Source organism: Taudactylus pleione, unplaced genomic scaffold (assembly GCF_031769625.1).
Source record: "Taudactylus pleione unplaced genomic scaffold, aTauple2 ptg000602l, whole genome shotgun sequence".
Taxonomy (NCBI): domain Eukaryota; kingdom Metazoa; phylum Chordata; class Amphibia; order Anura; family Myobatrachidae; genus Taudactylus; species Taudactylus pleione.
In genome coordinates, this window is record NW_028285004.1 from 7,221,933 (window position 1) to 7,240,753 (window position 18,821).

Genomic DNA, 18,821 nt, shown 5'->3' on the forward strand with positions numbered 1-18,821 from the left:
GCGCTTGAAACAACTTTATCCTTGCAGAATTTTAAAAAGGGTTCCTTACACCATAGTGCCTATAACTCTCCAATCCTTCTGTCAGATATAACTGCCACGAGGAACAAGGGGAATTCACTTTCGCATTAAGAACTAGCTTACAGTAAGGTCTCAAGGAGCCACAAAGCACTAGATTAAAAGGTCCCATGGAGCCACCAAGTGGCAAGAAAGCACATTCACCATAGAGGTCTCTTCACCACTTAAACGAATAATCAATTGTTTGGAGGACAATTGTGTGGATTTTTTTTATATGGAGTGTGGATAAGGTAAGATGGTCACGCAGTCCATCCTGTAGAAAATTAAGGATGTGCGTAACGGTTAGACTTTATATTCAAAATAGGTTATAAATCTCTTACAAAAACTAACAAACTAATATTTTATTGAAAAGTTGGCCTCCCTTGCTTGTAACCGACTGCTGGGTCCTTTATTTCTGAACAGTTAACACTTAATATCAATGCCAATAAATGTGGTTGTCACACATTTTAGGCAATAGCTGGAGCATGAAGCAATGCATCAGGATGAAGAGGTATAGAGATCATGATTTCTCCTGAAGCATCTCCCAAGATCCTGGAAATAATGGACACTGGTCATAATGAAAGGTTACTACATTTTCTTTTTTTTATATCTTTCATAGCATGTGAGAGACTGTATGAAACAGGAAAGACAAGCAATATAAATCCCCAAAGGATTAATAATGCATCCTCTCATATCCCTGGAAATTTGCATTAAGAGAAGAAAACTTGGTACGTTGGCAGTCTGGATTTTGGTCATAATGTTCCACTGAGGAAGCCCAAATATTTACAGCACCTGAGAGAGAGACATGCTCTCATTTCCAGTACACTGCTGCATTTTATTTTTTCAAGACCATAACCCTTATTCTATCTTTGGGAGGAGGAGTGACCCAGCCCAGTAGTATCAATATTAACCATTCTCGATCTGAGTGACATTCCCTGAGTTTTTAATATTGGGGTTTTGCCACCGGGCGAGAGACTTCTTGAAGGTTTGGGATAAACTAATGTGATCTAGAGATATATACCTCTGATGACGCTATAGGCAGAGCCACGGAAAAACATGTTGGGAGCCTTTTACATGCAATGGAGGATTGCATCTATTCTATTATCGAATGCTTAATACTCTTACCACAGCTCTAACTTCAGTATGGGACAGCAATTCACAAGGATTCCAGGAGACAGATACAACTATGCAAAGGATTGCCTTGCTACAGATGGGTCCACATACAGTGGTGGCCAAAATTGCAGACACATTTTGAAATTTGAATGTTTTTCAACTTCGAATGCTTAGAAAAACTGTTTCACTTCACACAGTGCAATGATTCTTATATCAAATTAAAGTAAATTTAATGCTGAATTTCAACACAGTAAACAGAGGTCAAATATTTGCATTACAAGGGAAGTTATGCAGTGAAAGCAACACTTAGGGTGAAAATCCCTGTGTACTTATGATGTTACTGTCCTATCAGTATTTCGTTGGGTATCCTTTATTTTTCAAGACAGCAGGACAGCGATGTGTCATTGAGCCAACCAATGTTTGGAGCTCTTCCTTCTTTATGTGGTGCCATGAGACAATTATAGCCTCAATAAATTGTCTTTTATTGGATGGACACCTCAGATGTACCAGTTTTTTCAAACAGAACCACAAATGTTTATGGGGTTCAGGTCTGGGCTGTTTCCTGGCCATCCCAGCACCTGTATGTCATTCGTCGTGAACCCCTTTATGCATGTCCGTGCAGTGTGGCAGGGAGCTGAATACTGCTGGAAAAAAATGGGGCATTATCTGGAAAAAGATCCCTGATAGAAGGTAGAAGTTTTGGTTGTAGGATGGTGTCAATGTACTTTCTGCTGTTCAGTGTGCCATCTATGACAAAGGCAGCCTACACAGCATCTGCTGTCATACATGCCCAGATCATAACACTTGTAGGATTCTTTGTTGTCGCTTGAATAAAATCTGGATGTACCACTTCCCCTATGCGACGTCTCACACATTTTCTCCCATCACTACCAAATATCGATATCTTAGTTGGGTCACTCCATATCTCTTGTTTCCACTGACCTTCTGTCCATGCAATGTGTCCACTGTATTCATTTCTGCTGCTGCTTTTTATTCAGCAATGGATTTTTTCGGGGAATCCTACCTTTTAGGCCAACCTCCGTTCGTCTTCTCCATTCCGTTCTTGCACTGACAAAAACACCAGTTGCACTCAGTTTACTTCTAATGGCCGCAGATGACATCCATCTGTCCCTGACGCAAATTCGTTTTATTCTCCTATCAACAGCTGTTGTGCACTTTTTCCGGCCTTTTCCTTCTTTGTTTTGTGTAGATTACGCTATCAGGAAACACAAACAAAACTTTCGTACTCCTGACGTTGTCACATTCCCACCAATTTCTCTCGCAATTGCTGCATACGAAAGACCATTTTCACTTACCACCACAATCCTGGATCTCGTTGCTGTGCTGCGGTCTTGAAAAATAAAGGATACCCAACGAAATACTGACAGGACAGTATCATAATTACACAGGGATTTTCACCCTAAGTGTTGTTTTCACAGCATAACTTCCCTTGTAATGCAAATATTTGACCTCTGTTTATTGTGTTGAATTCAGCATTAAATTTCCTTTCATTTGATATATGAATCATTGCACTGCGTGAAGTGAAACAGTTTTTATAAGCATTCGAAGTTGATAAACATTAAAATTTCAAAATGTGTCCGCAATTTTGGCCACCAGTGTACATCTAGCCTCCTTGCGCATTAAACAGCCCCTTCTAGTCGAGTTATGCTGTGGCGAGACTGAGTAGCGCCGCATGTCTTTTTGTGAGTCTTTATATTTTTAAATGAGTCTTATTTGCACTACTATGCAACTGGATAGCACAAGCAGCTTCTGCCCATTCAAATGATATGCATCATGCCTATGTTCTGTGAGCAAGTGCGGGTGTATCTGCATGCGAAATGCTACGTTACAGTGTCAGCGGCTGTAACACTTACGTAGAGTTTAGCATGCAAATACACCCACAGAACAGTCGCATTGTTGTGCAAATAAGACGCATTTGAAGGTAAAAAGATGCACAAAAAAAAAAAAAGATGCTCGGCGTTACATAGTCACACCTGGGTTGTGTAGCGCAACTTGTAGCGCACAGAGGATAGATGTATGTGGGCACATCTGTAGTTGGGACTCTCACTCCCTTGTCAAGCCTGGCAATATCCCTTCAATTCACATGCTGGGAGTTTGCTTCATGCGGTGTACTATCAGTCCCAAAACTTTAATTACCACTGTTTTTGGAATAGACAGAAGTCACAGTTTTGTTATTCTTAATGGTGAGGTTGACATCCAAAAAGTGTAAGCTACATTGAGATGTAAATTTAATGGTAGACTCTTGTGCGTTGAGGCTATTAATTATGGATGTAAGTTTCTCCCAAATTATTAACAGATCATCAATATATCTTATGTATAGTAAGATATGGGATCAGAGAAAGAGAATTTATGCTCCTGCGCAAACATAAATGTTAGCAACATTCTATCTTATAGCACAACTGCTTTTTACAAGTAATAAGCCCCATTGTGTACAAAATAATTCCTCCTAAGTGTTAATTCCAAGAGTTTAACAATCTGATGTCTAGTTTATCAAACGCAGAGTTCTGTAAAAAAAAATTCCACCGTTTACAGTCCCTCCTGTTGTGGTATAACTGTATAGAGGCTTTGGACGTCCAAGGGAGATGGACGCTCACTGGGTAACAATGAGATTAGTGTCATTATTAAAAGTAAGCGCTTTCACATTTTATTGAAAGAAAGGAAAGAAAAGAAAATATATATATTATACACTGTTCATGCAATGTAATTCTTACAATCTCTAAATCCCACTGATCTTTGATGGAACGTGGCCATCTGTCACTGTATTGCACAATTCTGCCTCCTACTGGTTTTAGACCAAACTGGTTCTGAATAATCATTGTAGAGTTATAGGATTTTGCTTTTCAACTTTAATCTTGGAGGCTGGAAAAAAAAAAAACTGTCTAGAGGTAGAAGGAACATTCTGCCTACTGTATTGCCTTTTTGGTTTATAGCTTCTTGCATCTTTGATTCGAACAAAATACTTTGCTACTGTGGCAAACTGTTTCTTCTCTCTCCAGTGGACTTCAGTAAGTTAAAGTCTACATTTTCACCAAATAGAATGGCCCTCCAAATGGAGACATTAACCAAGATATTCTTTCATTGGCATCTGCTATGCAAGGGCATCATCAGAGGGTTCTACTGGCCACTATTATTAATGCCATAACTCTACAGATATTTCCTAGATGGAGTGAGTGGCTCACATAATCTGATGGCCCTGGCTACTGATGCATAGGTGAGCAATGATTTCAATGTAGTAGCTGAAGAAATATGAAGTTTTTAGAAAGAACTTTATAAAACAAACCCACCTAGAGAGGAAATAGTTCTAACGACAATCAATTGCAGTATTTCGTCACCATTAGATGGATAAATGCTTTCTAGTCTTTTAGACTTTAACTGGCACCTTTCCACCTGTCCCCATTCCTTATGGATTACATATTTTCCCACTTGATAGGACTGGGAAATTATGTTGCTATGGCTGCGCTCCTCAAAATTGGAATGGTGCACCAAAAAGCACAAATCTTCATTACGTAATTGCATTGTATAGCTCAGTGTCAGTATTAAGAAAGTTGGGGAATATACCATGCCATTAATGGATAACTAATAATTACAATCACATGTTACATAATACATCACTATTTTAATGTCCAAATAAAAGTTATATTTTATTAGGCACTGCTTGTTTGAGTGTCCCATTATTGGAATACTAATCTTATCCTTGCTCTATGTTAATATGTTCCAGGGTGCACCACGTACAAATAGTAAACTGGCAACTAGTATGACCAAATTATTGGCATGGGTGCAGTGATATATATTGATTAGTAATTTGTTACATCACTCTTGTGCAGGTAGACAACTCTTTTGAAATGTACATATATAAACATCTATTTAACATATACCTTCGAATATATTGCACAGCCTACTGGACATTACAGATGTATCAATAAAAGAACTTCCCTTAGTGTCAATATGAACACATTGCATCATGGAAAGCTCCCATCAATATCAGCATGGAAACCATCTATATTTATTTAGTCCTGTTTGTCAGTTTGTGCAGAGGAACACATTCTAGCATTAATTGGGTAGCATCTATTTAATCATGTATACAAGTAGATTTGGAAGGGTCTGTAGTAGGGATGTGCAGGCTCGGTTCTACTCGGTTCCGTTCGTTTTTTTTTCCCGAATCTTATTGGGTTTCAGCTGTCACGAGTTTTGGATAGCCAATAAGATTCGGTAAAAAAACCCTAACGGAACAGAGTAGAACCGAGCCTGCACATCCCTAGTCTGTAGTACTTTCATTTGTTTGATGTTCTAACCCCACTCTACGGTGCCATGAAACCCTTGTGGTGGTAAATAAATTAAAGTTAATAAATGGCAATAAAATATTCTCCAGTATAAACACAGGGGTAGTCTCTAAAAGTGGAACAGTTAAGGGGATGTAAATAACTGAACAAAATACCCTCTTATTAGCAGTTCTTGATCATTTGAGTATGTACGTAAATCAAGAATTCTGATTTTGCCCCCACTTTGTTTTCAAAGAGTTTAGGAAAAAAGTTCTGCTGTGGATAAACAGGATCTACATTTTTACAGTCCATGGTTACACCATAGACCGCTCACATTACACCCATGTGTGCCACAAGCATAACTACAATAACCAATGCCGTCCACTTTTGAAAAGCAGGATGAGAAAGAAACCTAAAAGAGCGCAGCTGCTATAAAAGCTTTACTTTCTCAAAATGAAAAAAGTTATATTAGAAAGAACTTATTTTTCTTTGAACATCAATTACTATGACATGACATATCTATAGAGATAAACATTTCACCCCTTATTAAATGCCTTTAGTCCTACCTAGACAGTAAAAAACCTTTGATTTTGTCCTTATAAATTCAACAGAGTTTGATACCTGAGGATTTCCATAACCTGCTCCTGCGACTTCCCTTCTTCACTGAAAGACACATTGATGGCTCCCTCTTGCACAGAGCTCACCATCTTTTTACTGAGGGCCTCTATTTGTTCATGTAACAATCTGTTCTGCTTTTCCAAGTCATCGCAGCGTGACCGGTTCTTGGATGCCTCATCCTATGGAAAAAATACAAGGATATGAGGAAATGGCAAAATAATTTCTAATCTCTTTCTATTAATCATTACATATCTATCTTCATGGCTGTAGAAGTCTGCAGATGGTGTGTGCCAGCACTAGGGGGCAATGCACTAAACAACCACCAAATCTTGTAATAAAAAAAAAATACACAGCAAGAGGACTTGAATACTACATGATCATACAAATTTAGAGATCATTGTAGCATATATTTGCAAATACATGGTTTAGCGCCAGGCCACGACAAGGCTTCTCTGTACCGGTGTCCCTAACGCTACATAATAGCACCCAATCTGGGTCATATGAATGCATACTGTAGTTGGCTCTCTACTTAAATATACTGTATCTATGTAGGTGCTTTTATGTGGCACTACAGTATGCAATTATATGACCCAGAGTGGGTGCTATTATCATGTAGCATTAGGGACGCCGATACAGACAAACCAGGGTTCGCAAAATTCACGCTATAGTGCGTTTTTACGCACTACAGCAAACTGGGGACCCAGATTTAAAAACTGATTGGGTCCTGTAGGACCCGCTGGCTCTGTTTGTGCTGCTGTAGCCAATGGCTGCGCTGCAGCGTCTCCCCCAGCGAATGGCTGCGCTGCAGTATCTCCCCCAGCCAATGGGCGCGTGGCGTCTCCCCCTAAGCCTTGTATGCGCGGCGTCTCCCCCTATCCCATGTGCAGTCTATCTTTACCCCCTCCCTACCCCCTCATTTCTGCCCCAGCTGCTATCCTAACTATTGCCTGCCCCTAACACCCTCCTTGCACCCCAGTACTGCCCTAGTTATCTTCCCTTACCAGTCCCTACACCCAGTATTGCTTGCTCCTAACCTCTTCCTTGCCCCAGTAGTGCCCTAGCTGCTAACAACTCTTTTCCCCTATATGCCTTCCATACTGCCCCTGCTGGTATCTACACTTGCTCCCTCTCTACCACCAGTGCTGCCCCAGTTGCTATCCTGACCCAGCTCTGCCCCTAACCCCCTCTTTGCCCCCCCAGTACTGCCTTAGCTGCTATCTATCCTGGCCACTCCCTACACCCAGCACTGCCTGTCCCTAACCTCCTCCTTGCCCGCAGTACTGCGCCAGCTATCTACCCTCGCCCCCTCCTTACTCCAAGTACTGCTTGCCGCTAACCCCCACCGTACCCCCCCAAGTACTGCGCCAGCTGCTATCTACCATTGCCCCTCACACAGCCTGCCCCTAGTACCCTCCATGCCTCCCAGCACTGTCGCATCAACTATCTGCACTTACTCCTCCCTACCCCCAGCCCGCCCTGCCTGCCCTTACTCCCCTATAGCTGCAGCTCTACCCCAACTTCTCCCTGCCTTTACCCTCAGCTCTACCCCAACTGCTATATACCCCCCAGCACAGGCCCAACTGGTGCCTGCCCTCAACTCCCATAATATGTAATGGGACCCAGAAAAAGTGGTGTAGGACCCCAATTTTTTAAAGTGAGGGGTCCCTGGGGCCCACAATTTTTTCCACTCACTGCGATCACTGGGTTCTCAAACGTGGTCCTCAGGACCCCACACAGGTCACGTTTTCCAGGTCACCTAGCAGGTGCACAGGTGTATTCACTACTCACCGACATATTTTAAAAGATCCACAGGTGAGGATTATTTGACTTGTGATTCAGTGAGGAGACCTGGAAAACATGCACTGTTTGGGGTCCTGAGGACAGAGTTTGAGAACCTGTGCTCTAGGAGGTAAGGGGCCAATTACGATTGGGAGGTACAGACATTGGTGGTCATTTTTATTTGAATAACAGTTTAAATTCCTTTGAACAGGTGTGAGAGAAATTTGGTATAACCAATACCCTCCTTTTATAGCAATTTACAATTGAGACTCCCTTACAAAACAGCTTGAGAAAGCACTGCTGACACTCATGGGCGTGGTAAGATTCATTCAGAATACTGTCACAATGTCAACATGGACGCCCTGTCAACCAAAATGTCGAATTTTTCACTATTTTAGACCCACCCTAAACTTACTAGCACCAAAATGCTATGCTGACATTTTGACTATCGACATTCAGAACATGACCATATTGACATTTATATATGTCGACATAACTTCCATGTTGACATTCTGACTTGATGCTCCACTCACAACCTTCCCCTCCAGTTCACATACAGCAATCTCTATCCTATATGCCACTACCTGTGCTTCTTATTCCTGAAATAGAGGAATTACAGGGATGGCACCTGGTGGTAGCAATGACTATTCCTTACTCAGCGAGTGTCTGATGGCAAAGCAGTATTAGCAGGAACAGTCTATTATCACAAGTTATCAACAGCAGCAAAATCCTAACAGATTCTTTGAAGACACCAAATGACTAATTTGGCTAGCCGCTAGACTAAAAAAAGCAAACAAACCAAGCTATATTGAGATACAGACAGTGCTTCAACCCAGCTAAAACACCAATGTTGCTGTGGGAGATATTTAAAATAAATCTGAAATTAAAAGATTACTAGGCAGTGGGGTGTCGGGCTTATGTAAAGAATTGCATACTGCACCACGTCCAATTAAAGGAAGTACCATTTATACTTAGACAGTAACTTTATATTAAAAAAAAAACACAACTTTAAAAAAATAAAAACATGTTTTGCTTTCTTTTATATAGCTAGCTACCTTTAGCATACGTTCTCTCTCCTCCCAGGAAGCCTTGCACTCCAGTAGTTGGGATTCAGCCTTCTGTGCTGCCTCTTCTGTTTTTTGGCGTGTGGTGGTGGTATTTGCCAACTGCTCCTTTGCAGCCTGAAGAGCCCCGACATCAGCTGCATGAAGCATTAACTCACGCTCATACTTGTTCTGGGCCTCAGTAGCTATCCTTGCCTAACAAGAATAAATAAAGTTCAAATCCCACTCAAACCCACTTCAAAAGTAACATTTGCAAAGTGCTAAAACTCACTTGTTCTTGACAATCCTGTCTGGCTTTCTGCTCATTGTTTGCAGCAGTAGCAGCCCTCTGGAGAGCAGCTTTGACTTCGGCTTGCAGACTAGTTAAACTCTGTCTGAGCTGTGATACCTGTCAAAATGAAAATATAAAATGAAAATATAAAACACTTATTTACAGATGTATTCTCATACACTATTGCTGCAGTCACACCTAACCGGACTTTCTTGGCCCACCAGGTCCCGTGCGACTGTTCGCACAGAGCGATTGTCTTTTGCATTTTTGTCTGAAAATGGATCTTCAACGCAATTGGGTGTGACAAACTATGACGATACTGCACAGATTAATTTGATGGAGATTATGCAATAAGTTCCGATTTCATGGAACCATTTTTTCTCTGCGAGACCGTGGCTAAATGTAAAAAAGCAATCAGTTATAAGATTGGTTCAGCCTTATAATGGATTGCTTCTTTAAATTTAGCCACAATCTAGCAGAAAAACCAGACTGCTCTGTGAAATTGGAACATATTACATAACCCCAGATATGTAACACCTGTGTATCTGTGTGCGACAGCTTGAATCTGCTACGATGCGGCTTTTTTTCCACGCAGAGTTGCTTTGTATACAGACTCAGACGCACACAGATATACAAGTGCTGCAAATCAACTTAATCAGTGCAGTCTCGTGAAAGCAGTTTGTTGCATCCAATAGTGACTAAGTCGCATTATCATGTGAAAACAAACGCACAAAACCTGGCAGCTCACTCGTGACAGGCGTCTTGCGCCACATGGCGTATTGAAGCTAGGTGTATGAGGCCACATCTGTAATAACCTAATGCTAGATTAAGCGAGAGAAGTATTAAAATAAAAGACAAGCAGAGAAGTTGCCCACAACCACCAAATTCTCTCATGTATCTAGTACATTCTATATATTCTCCTTGTACTCTTTAGAAAGTTTGAAACAACTCCCAATAAGTAACCCCTGATTACCAATTCAAAACTCAAAATTTTCCACTATACAAACATTGACAACCATACACTTGAAAATCATAGCACTATAATAGGTTAGCTGCTAATCACAGCACAAACAAATAAAAATACATACATTTTAATACATCAAGATAGAAAATTCAAATTGAAAAGAAGGTTCATGAATTGACAGCTTGGTGACAAATATTCTTCAACAGCAATAACTGGAATTTGATTGGACATTGCCTCAAGGTAGCAGTCAACACTTCTACATATTATAAAATTATAGTTTTTCTTCTGCCCATTGCGCCTGCTAGATGTGTCTCAGAGTTGGATGCCTTATCTAGTAAGACTCCCCTTGTCATCTTTCATTCAGACAGGGTACCATTTCGGACTAAGCCTTCCTTTTTACCGAAGGTGGTTTAAAAATTATTTGAACCAGTATTTGTTTTCCCGGCGTTTCCGGGGCAGCCCTGTCCTATTCTTCCATGTCTTTAGGATGTTGTCTGTACTTTACAGATTTATATTGATCATACTGCTGCAATTAGGCGTACAAAATGAGAGTTATGGTAAGAACTTACTTTTGTTAACTCTCTTTCTTCGAAGTCCATAGGGTCCCCAGGGAAACCTTGGTGTGTGTGTAGGTGATGGGAAAAAAGCCGGGCACCACGCAGTTAAAGCTTTCAGCTCCCAGGATGCACTGGGTCCACTCTCCCTATACCCCATCCCCCAGCCACCTTCAGTTGGTAAAAAGCCAAAGGCTGCAGGAGTATAAGAGAGATGGAAGTCTCACACTCACATAGCAGGAGACGGGAAACCGGTGACCAGTATGATGGCCTATATGAAGCCAGGTGTGTCAGGGCAGGTTGACCCTATGGATTTTCGAAGAAAGAGTTAAAAGGTAAGTTCTTACCATAACTCATTTTCTTCTTCAGGGTCCATAAGCTCCATAGGGAGACTTTGGGGATGTCCCAAAGCGGTCCTTTTAAGGGAGGGGACGCTCCTGCGCTGAGAGAAGAATTCGGTGTCCAAAGGGAGCATCCTGAGAGGCAAAGGTATCAAATGCATAGAACCTTAGAAAGGTCTGGACAGAAGACCACGTGGCCACCTTACTACAAAGCTGGCACAGAAACAGACAAATCTCAGGTGCACAACTCCAAATTATTAATAGTATATATAAATGCAATAAAATTTTGCAATCAATAGAGGTTTTCAGCATAATCATGGCCAAGGTTATGGGCCTACCCACCATATCCAGGCAACCTCTTTCGGGTAGGTCCCTAACATACTAGGGTTCAAATCCAGAGCGCAGGACCCCCCAAAACTGGCCCAGCCAAGCTGCCCCAGGGCACCACCATAGTAAGAAAAGTGCAGTGTAAAGAGATAGTTAGGAGCAGCTGCATATAAAGAATGGAAATAAAAAAAAAGTGAAGTACATATATATTAAACACACAGTGAAGGGTTAAAATGTGTTATAAAGGAAAATGTGTTGTAATGCGGTGCCCTGAGACATATCAACCAACGCAATCCAGGGGGTCCCACGCCCCAAAAATGAACCAAAGTTGCACTACAGTATATAAATTGTAGGACTTACCTAGAATTGTGCCTAATACAGTGTGCATATACATTACCATACTCCATGCTTTTAAACCAATAATGAAGGGTGCTAATCCAGAGTGGGGGCGTCTCCTTTCCCTCAGAATGCAATAAAGCACATTAAATGCAGTATATGGGAAAGATTTCTGGACTGCACAACCTGACTATATATATGATGGGAGGTGCTACCTGATGAGACTAATTGCAGGCACAGAAAGACAAATCTCAGGTGCACAACTCCGAATTATTAATAATATATATATAAATGCAATAAAATTTTGCAATCAATAGAGGTTTTTAGCATAATCATGGCCAAGGTTATGGACCTACCCACCATATCCAGGTAACCTCTTTCGGGTAGGTCCCTACTAGGGTTCAAATCCAGAGCGCAGGACCCCCCCAAAACTGGCGGTTTCTTTCCCATTTACTACAAAGCTGAACAGCCGAGGGTGAGCTGCCCACGAAGGACCCACGGACAGAGTAGAATGAGCCTTAACAGAATTCGGAACAAGCAGGCCTGTCTGTGTGTAAGCTTCTGAGATAGTCATACAAAGCCATTTAGCCAATGTTTGTTTATTGGCTGGCCATCCTTCTTGTGAAATCCATAGAGTACAAACAAGGAGTCTTATTCCCGAAGAGAACTGGTACGGTCCACATAAATCCTGAGGGCGCGGACCACATCCAATGAGGCCTCACCTGCCGACAGGTCTGGTGATAGAAAGGCCGGTACTAATTTCCTGATTAATATGAAAGCTAGAAACAACCTTATGAAAAAAAACTCATGGCGAGTACAAAGCACCGCCCTGTCCTGGTGAAATATCAGAAAAGGAGGACAGGAGAGCAAACCCAATTCTGACACCTTTCTGGCAGATGGAATAGCCAGAAGAAAAAGTCTTAGCTGTTAACCACTTAAGTTCCACTGAATCTAGGGGTTTAAATGGAGGACCCTGAGTGCCCGAAGAACTACTGCCAAATCCCAAGGAGCCAGTGGTGGGACAATGGGAGGTTGAATCTGAAGGACACCCTGGAGGAAGGTGTGGATATTCAGAAGCTGAGCAATTCTATGTTGCTCAGCTTCCGTGCAGAGACATGTACTTTCAACGAGGCCAGGTGTAGGCAAAGGTCCAATCCAGCTTGACGGAATGCCAGTATTTTGGAAATTCGAAACACCTGAGGGTCGTAGTCTCTTGTATGATACCACTGGAAATATGTACGCCACACTTTTGGGTAGACCCTGGCAGAGGCAGGCTTACGCGCTCTAAGCATCGTGTTGATGACCGGGCTAGAGAATCCCTTGGACCTTCGCAGGGATGTCTCAAGAGCAACGCAGTCAAAGACAGACAATCCAGGTCCAGGTGAAGGCAAGGACCCTTTGACAACAGGTCCGGACGTTGAGGCAGCAAGAACGGAGTGTGGATTGAGAGACTCCGAAGATCTGAGTACCAATGACATCTGGGCCAAGCTGGAGTCACCAGCAGGACAGTGCCTCCGTCTTGCTTGAACTTCCGAAGAACTCGAAGCAGGGAGACTGGAGGAATTAGGTACGCAAACCGGAAGGTCCATTTTACTGACAGAGCATCCACCTGGCTTGCTTCGGCATCTCTTGTTCTGGATCCGTACACTGGTAACTTGTGATTGTGTTGGGAGGCCATGAGGTCCATCTCTGGGAGACCATATTTGTCCACTAGGAGCTGAAATACCTCTTGGTGAAGAGACCATTCCCCTGGATGCACGTCGTGATGGATGAGGAAGTCCGCTTCCAAATTGAGAACTCCTGGAATGAACACTGCCGAAATGGGTGGGAGATGAGATTCTGCCCATGTCAGAGTGCCTCCCTGATGGTTGATGTAAGCCACTGTGGTGGCGTTGTCGGACTGAACCTGCACGGGCTTTCCGTGAAGAATGTGCTTTGCCATCATGAGGGCCCTGTACACAGCCCGAAGTTCCAATATGTTAATTGGCAGGGATGCCTCTATCGTTGTCCACCTGCCCTGAAAGGAGTGTGGACCGGTCACTGCGCCCCATCCCCGGTGACTGGCGTCAGTTGTTAGGAGTATCGAGTCCGAGGCGACCCTTAGTTAGAGGAGATGTCTAGCCACCAAGAGGGGCAGACGCACCTCCTGAGATAGTACCATCGTCTGAGCGCTGATCTGGTGGGGTAATCTGTTCCACTTGGAGAGGATCAGCCCCCCTGCAGGGGCCTGGAATGGAACTGAGCATATTCCACCATGTCGAATGTGGACACCATGGATCCCAGAACCTGCATTGTCGAGTGGACTGACACCCAGTGACTGTGGAGGAATCTGCGTACTCGTTGATGCAGCGTAGAGAACTTTTCTGGAGTTAGAAAGATTCCCTGCTGGTAAGAGTCCAGAAGAGTTCCCAAATGAACCATCCTCTGAGAGAATTAGAGAGGACTTTTTCCAATTGATTAACCAACTGTGTGCTTGTAGACAAGCAACTGTCAGTTGCAGGTGGTGGTGAAGCACTTCTGATGAACTTGCCAACAAGAGGCGGTCGTCCAGTAATGGCACAAGCCGGATACCCTGACTCTGCAGGTGGGCTGCCATGACAGCCATAATTTTGGTAAATACCCTTGGGGCCGTGGATAGGCCAAAGGGCAGCACCCGAAACTGGAGGTGTTGTTGCAGTATGGCAAACTACAGAAAAAGCTGGTGAGAAAGCGTTATGGGCACATGTAGGTATGTATCATGACTGTCCAGTGATACCATGTAATCCCCAGGTTCCATAGCCAGTATGATGGCTCGTAAGGTTTCCATCCTGTACCTGGGCACCCTGAGAAACTTGTTCAGAGATTTAAGGTTGAGGATAGGCCGATGAGACCCATTCGGTTTCTGAACCAGAAAGAGTAGAATAATATCCAGTCCCTCGTTGAGATAGCGAAACAGGTACAATTACCCCTGCCTGCAGCAAGGACTGTATGGTTTTCTGGATCTGCAAGGCTTGGTCCTGTCAGAAGGAGGGCCTGTGCAGAAAAATTGGTGGGGAGGCCTTCGAAGGAATGAGGGTGTACGCCTGAGAGACCACTTCTTACCCAAACATCCTTGGTGGTTTGACACCAGCACTGGGTGAACAGAAGAAGTCAGCCTCCCACTCTAAGGTCCCCCAGAGGGAGGCCCGTCCAGTCAGACTGCGGGTTTACCTTGATGTTTGGAGGCCGGGCGTCTTGTGCTCCAGGCCTGTTTCTTAGGCTTGGCAGAGGAATGCCTAGGGAAGGACTGCCCTTTGGATTTTCCTTGGGTACGAAAGGACCAAAAGGAGCTTCGAGAGTTTGCAGGAGCAGATGCTGAGGGCAGAAATGCAGATTTGGATTTGGCCAATGTGGCAACAATCTTGTCCAGGTCTGGACCAAAAAAAATCTCCCCGTTATAGGGTAAGGCCTCCAAGCCTTTCTTAGAATCGGCGTAGCCACAGGGAACGGCAAGCAGACACAGCTGCAGCAGAGACCCTAGATGTCAGTAGACTAGCATCCAGAGCGGCCTCACCGATACATGCAGCTGCATCCCTAATATGGCCGACCAGTGACACCTGATTCTCTGGAACTTCCAAGGGAGTCCTCAAGTGTATCAGCCCAACTCTCTATAGCCTTAGCTACCCAGGAGATGGCCATGGACGGCTGGGCAACAGCTCCTGAAAGAGTATATAGACTTTAGGCAAGTTTCTACCTTCCTAGCCGTAGGATCCTTTAAGGAAGAAATGGAAGGCATAGGTAACATTGCACTTTTAATTAATCGTGTAATGTGTGAATCCACCGCAGGGGGAGATTTCCACTGTTTACAATGAGCCTCAGGAAATGGGTAACATGAGGAGAAACATTTCTGAGTTGATACCTCTTACCAGGCCTCAGCCATGTGATCCACCATCTGATCTGATAGAGGGAATACTGCCGAAGACACCTTTCTGTTCAAACAGAGGGTGTTTAATTTAGGGGCTGGTTCGTCATCCTCTATAACCAATGCAGCTCTGACTGCACGCACCAAGGCAGGAATATTAAGCCGAGGGGAGTCAAGGTTCAAGGCATCAGCCACCTCTCAGTCATCAGATGACATGTCAGATTCTGATAGCTGTGTGGATTGAGATGACAACACAGGACACTTAGCTGGTCTTACAAGTTTCTCACTCTGCAACATGGTCTGAATGGTTGTAAAAGTCGTAGCCAGCCACTGTACTGAGGTAGAGAACACATCCACCCATGGTGTAGGGTAACCTTGTAATAATCCCACTGTGGGAATGACCGCCTGCTGTGGTACATGAAGGGTCTGCACAATCAGTGGTAGTCCCTGTGAGTGAGGGACGGACTGCTGTGGTACACCAATAGGAGGAACCACAGCCGGGAACGCAAGGCGGCCCACAATGGAGGCCAGCATCTGAGGAAAAAAATGCCTAAGGGGGCTCCCTGTACTGATGTCAGGGGGTACGGAGCACCTGGCGAGGTATAACATCTCGCACATAACCCATCCTTCTCACTGAAAACCGCTGTAGACAGTCTGCAAGTTTGCGACATAAGTACAGGCATGTGTCCAATACCCTTGTCAGACATGTCTGCTGGGTAAATTATGCACAATTGCGCACTGTGTACAAAACAACTACCAGTATGTATAGATACCAAAAGGGAGAACTATACTGGTCCTGTCTTATGCTAGAAAAAAAATAATAAATATATATATATATATATATATATATATATATATATATATATATATATATATATATATATATATATATATATATAGTGTGTGTGTATATAATATATATATATATATATATACACACACACAGTCAGGTGCATAAATATTGGGACATTGTGGTGGTGAATAGAGGCCAAAATATGAAAATTCTGTCAAGGGCTTTGAAATGAAACAAACAAGATGTGATTTAACTGCAGACTTTCAGATTTAATTTGAGGGTAATTACATCCAAATCAGGTGAACGGTGTAGGAATTACAACGGTTTCTATATGTGCCTCCCACTTTTTAAGGGGCCAAAAGTAATGGGACTATCAACTCAAAAGCTATTTCATGGACAGGTGTGGGCTATTCCCTCGTTATTTCATTATCGATTTAGCAGGTAAAAGGTCTGGAGTTGATTCTAGGTGTGACATTTGCATTTGGAATCAGCTGCTGACGACTCTCAATATGAGATCTAAAAGATCTGTCACTATCAGTGAAGCAAGCCATCATTAGGCTGAAAAATCAAAACAAACCCATCAGAGAGATAGCAAAAACATTATGTGTGGCCAAATCAACTGTTTGGAACATTCTTAAAAAGAAAGAACGCACCGGAGAGCTCAGCAACACCAAAAGACCCGGAAAACCACGGAAAACAACTGTGGTGGATGACAGCAGAATTATTTAAACCCCTTCACAACAGTTGGCCAAATCAAGAACACTCCAGGAGGTAGGTGTATATGTGTCAACAATCAAGAGAAGACTTCACAAGAGTGAATATAGAGGGTTTACCACAAGATGTAAACCATTGGTGAGCCACAAAAACAGGAAGACCAGATTAGAGTTTGCCAAACATCTAAAAACAGGATTTTGGTATTTACCGTTAAATCCATTTCTCAGATTCCACAGGGGACACTGGAGCTTCATGACAGTGAGGTATAGACGGTGGGTTGCGTTAAGCCTGGCACTTTAAAAATCTGTGACTGGCTCCTCCCCCTCTATGCCCCATCAGCCCCAGTTTTAAAGAACTGAGCCCAAGAGGAGATGGAGAACAGACTGAACAGAGAAGGAGAACAGGAAAAGAAACAATCCAACATACTGACACACTGCAAGAACACAGCAGGCTGCAGGGATAAACAGTCACACAACGAAAACAGACCAAACTGCAACAGAACTGAAGCAGAACAAGTAACTGAGAACAGGCAAGAAGCACTGGGTGGGCGTCCAGTGTCCCCTGTGGAATCGGAGAAATAGATTTAACGGTAAGTACCAAAAGCCTGTTTTCTCCTTCATCCACTAGGGGACACTGGAGCTTCATGATAGTGGGGACGTCCCAAAGCTACCCTCCTGGGGGTGAGAGTGCTGAACGCCCTGCAAGACACTACAACCAAAATTTGAAGCAGAAGCCGCAAAAGTGTCAAATCTGTAGAAACATACAAAAGTATGAACCGAAGACCATGTCGCTGCCCTACAAACTGTGAAGCTGAGACACGTCTACGTGCCGCCCAAGAAGTACCCACAGAGCGCGTAGAATGTGCAGAAATGGATACCGGCGGTGGTCGAGCAGAAGCAACATATGCCTGACGAATAGTCAGACAAATCCACCTGGCCAAAGTTTGCTTAGACGCAGGCCAGCCATGCCAATTAGCATCATAAAGGACGAACAGAGCCTCTGATTTACGTAGCCCCTCAGTACGGGACACACAAATGCGAAGTGCCCGAACCACATCCAAGGAGTGAGAATCCCCAGAAGAGTCCGACAACGCTGGCACTACAATCGGCTGATTCAGATGAAAACCCGAGACCACCTTGGGCAAAAAGGAAGGGTGGGTACGAAGTTCCACCCGATCCTCGTGAAAAATCAAGCAAGGGGAATGGCAGGACAAGGCTCCAAGTTCAGACACTCGTCTGGCCGAAGCCAGGGCCAATAAAACGATCATCTTCCAAGTCAAATACTTCAATTCCACCTCCTGCAAAGGCTCAAAGGTGGCTGACTGAAGAAAAGATAAAACAAGATTCAAGTCCCAAGGAGCCGTGGGTGGCACAAAGGGGGGCTGAATTCTAAGTACCCCTTGAAAAAAGGTCTGAACCACCGGAATCAGAGCTATGCGACGATGGAAAAAAATTGAAAGAGCAGAAATCTGCACTTTAAGCGATCCCAAGCGTAAGCCCGCATCGAGGCCTTTTTGAAGAAAAAGACGATGACGTGGTAAATGAAAAGAGGAAGTGGAGGATCCACGACCTTCACACCAGGAGATATAAGCCCTCCAAATGCGATGATAATGCGCTGATGTTACCGGTTTTCTAGCCCTAAGCATGGTAGGAATGACCGACCTAGGAACTCCATGGCTTCTCAGGATGGCGGTCTCAATAGCCACGCCGTTAAACGAAGCCGCCGTAAATCCG

General features: G+C 43.5%; 1 protein-coding gene across 1 annotated transcript in view; it reads right to left on the reverse strand.

Moving 5' to 3' along the window:
- TPR (translocated promoter region, nuclear basket protein) overlaps positions 1-18,821 on the reverse strand; it is a 294,162-nt gene that overhangs the window by 114,205 nt on the left and 161,136 nt on the right. Inside the window, exons 24-26 of the mRNA XM_088453921.1 lie at positions 9,180-9,296; positions 8,900-9,103; positions 6,069-6,244 (exon numbers count right to left, since the gene is read on the reverse strand). Coding sequence (XP_088310047.1) covers positions 6,069-6,244; positions 8,900-9,103; positions 9,180-9,296 — 497 coding nt within the window. The remainder of the gene's footprint in view (positions 1-6,068; positions 6,245-8,899; positions 9,104-9,179; positions 9,297-18,821) is intronic.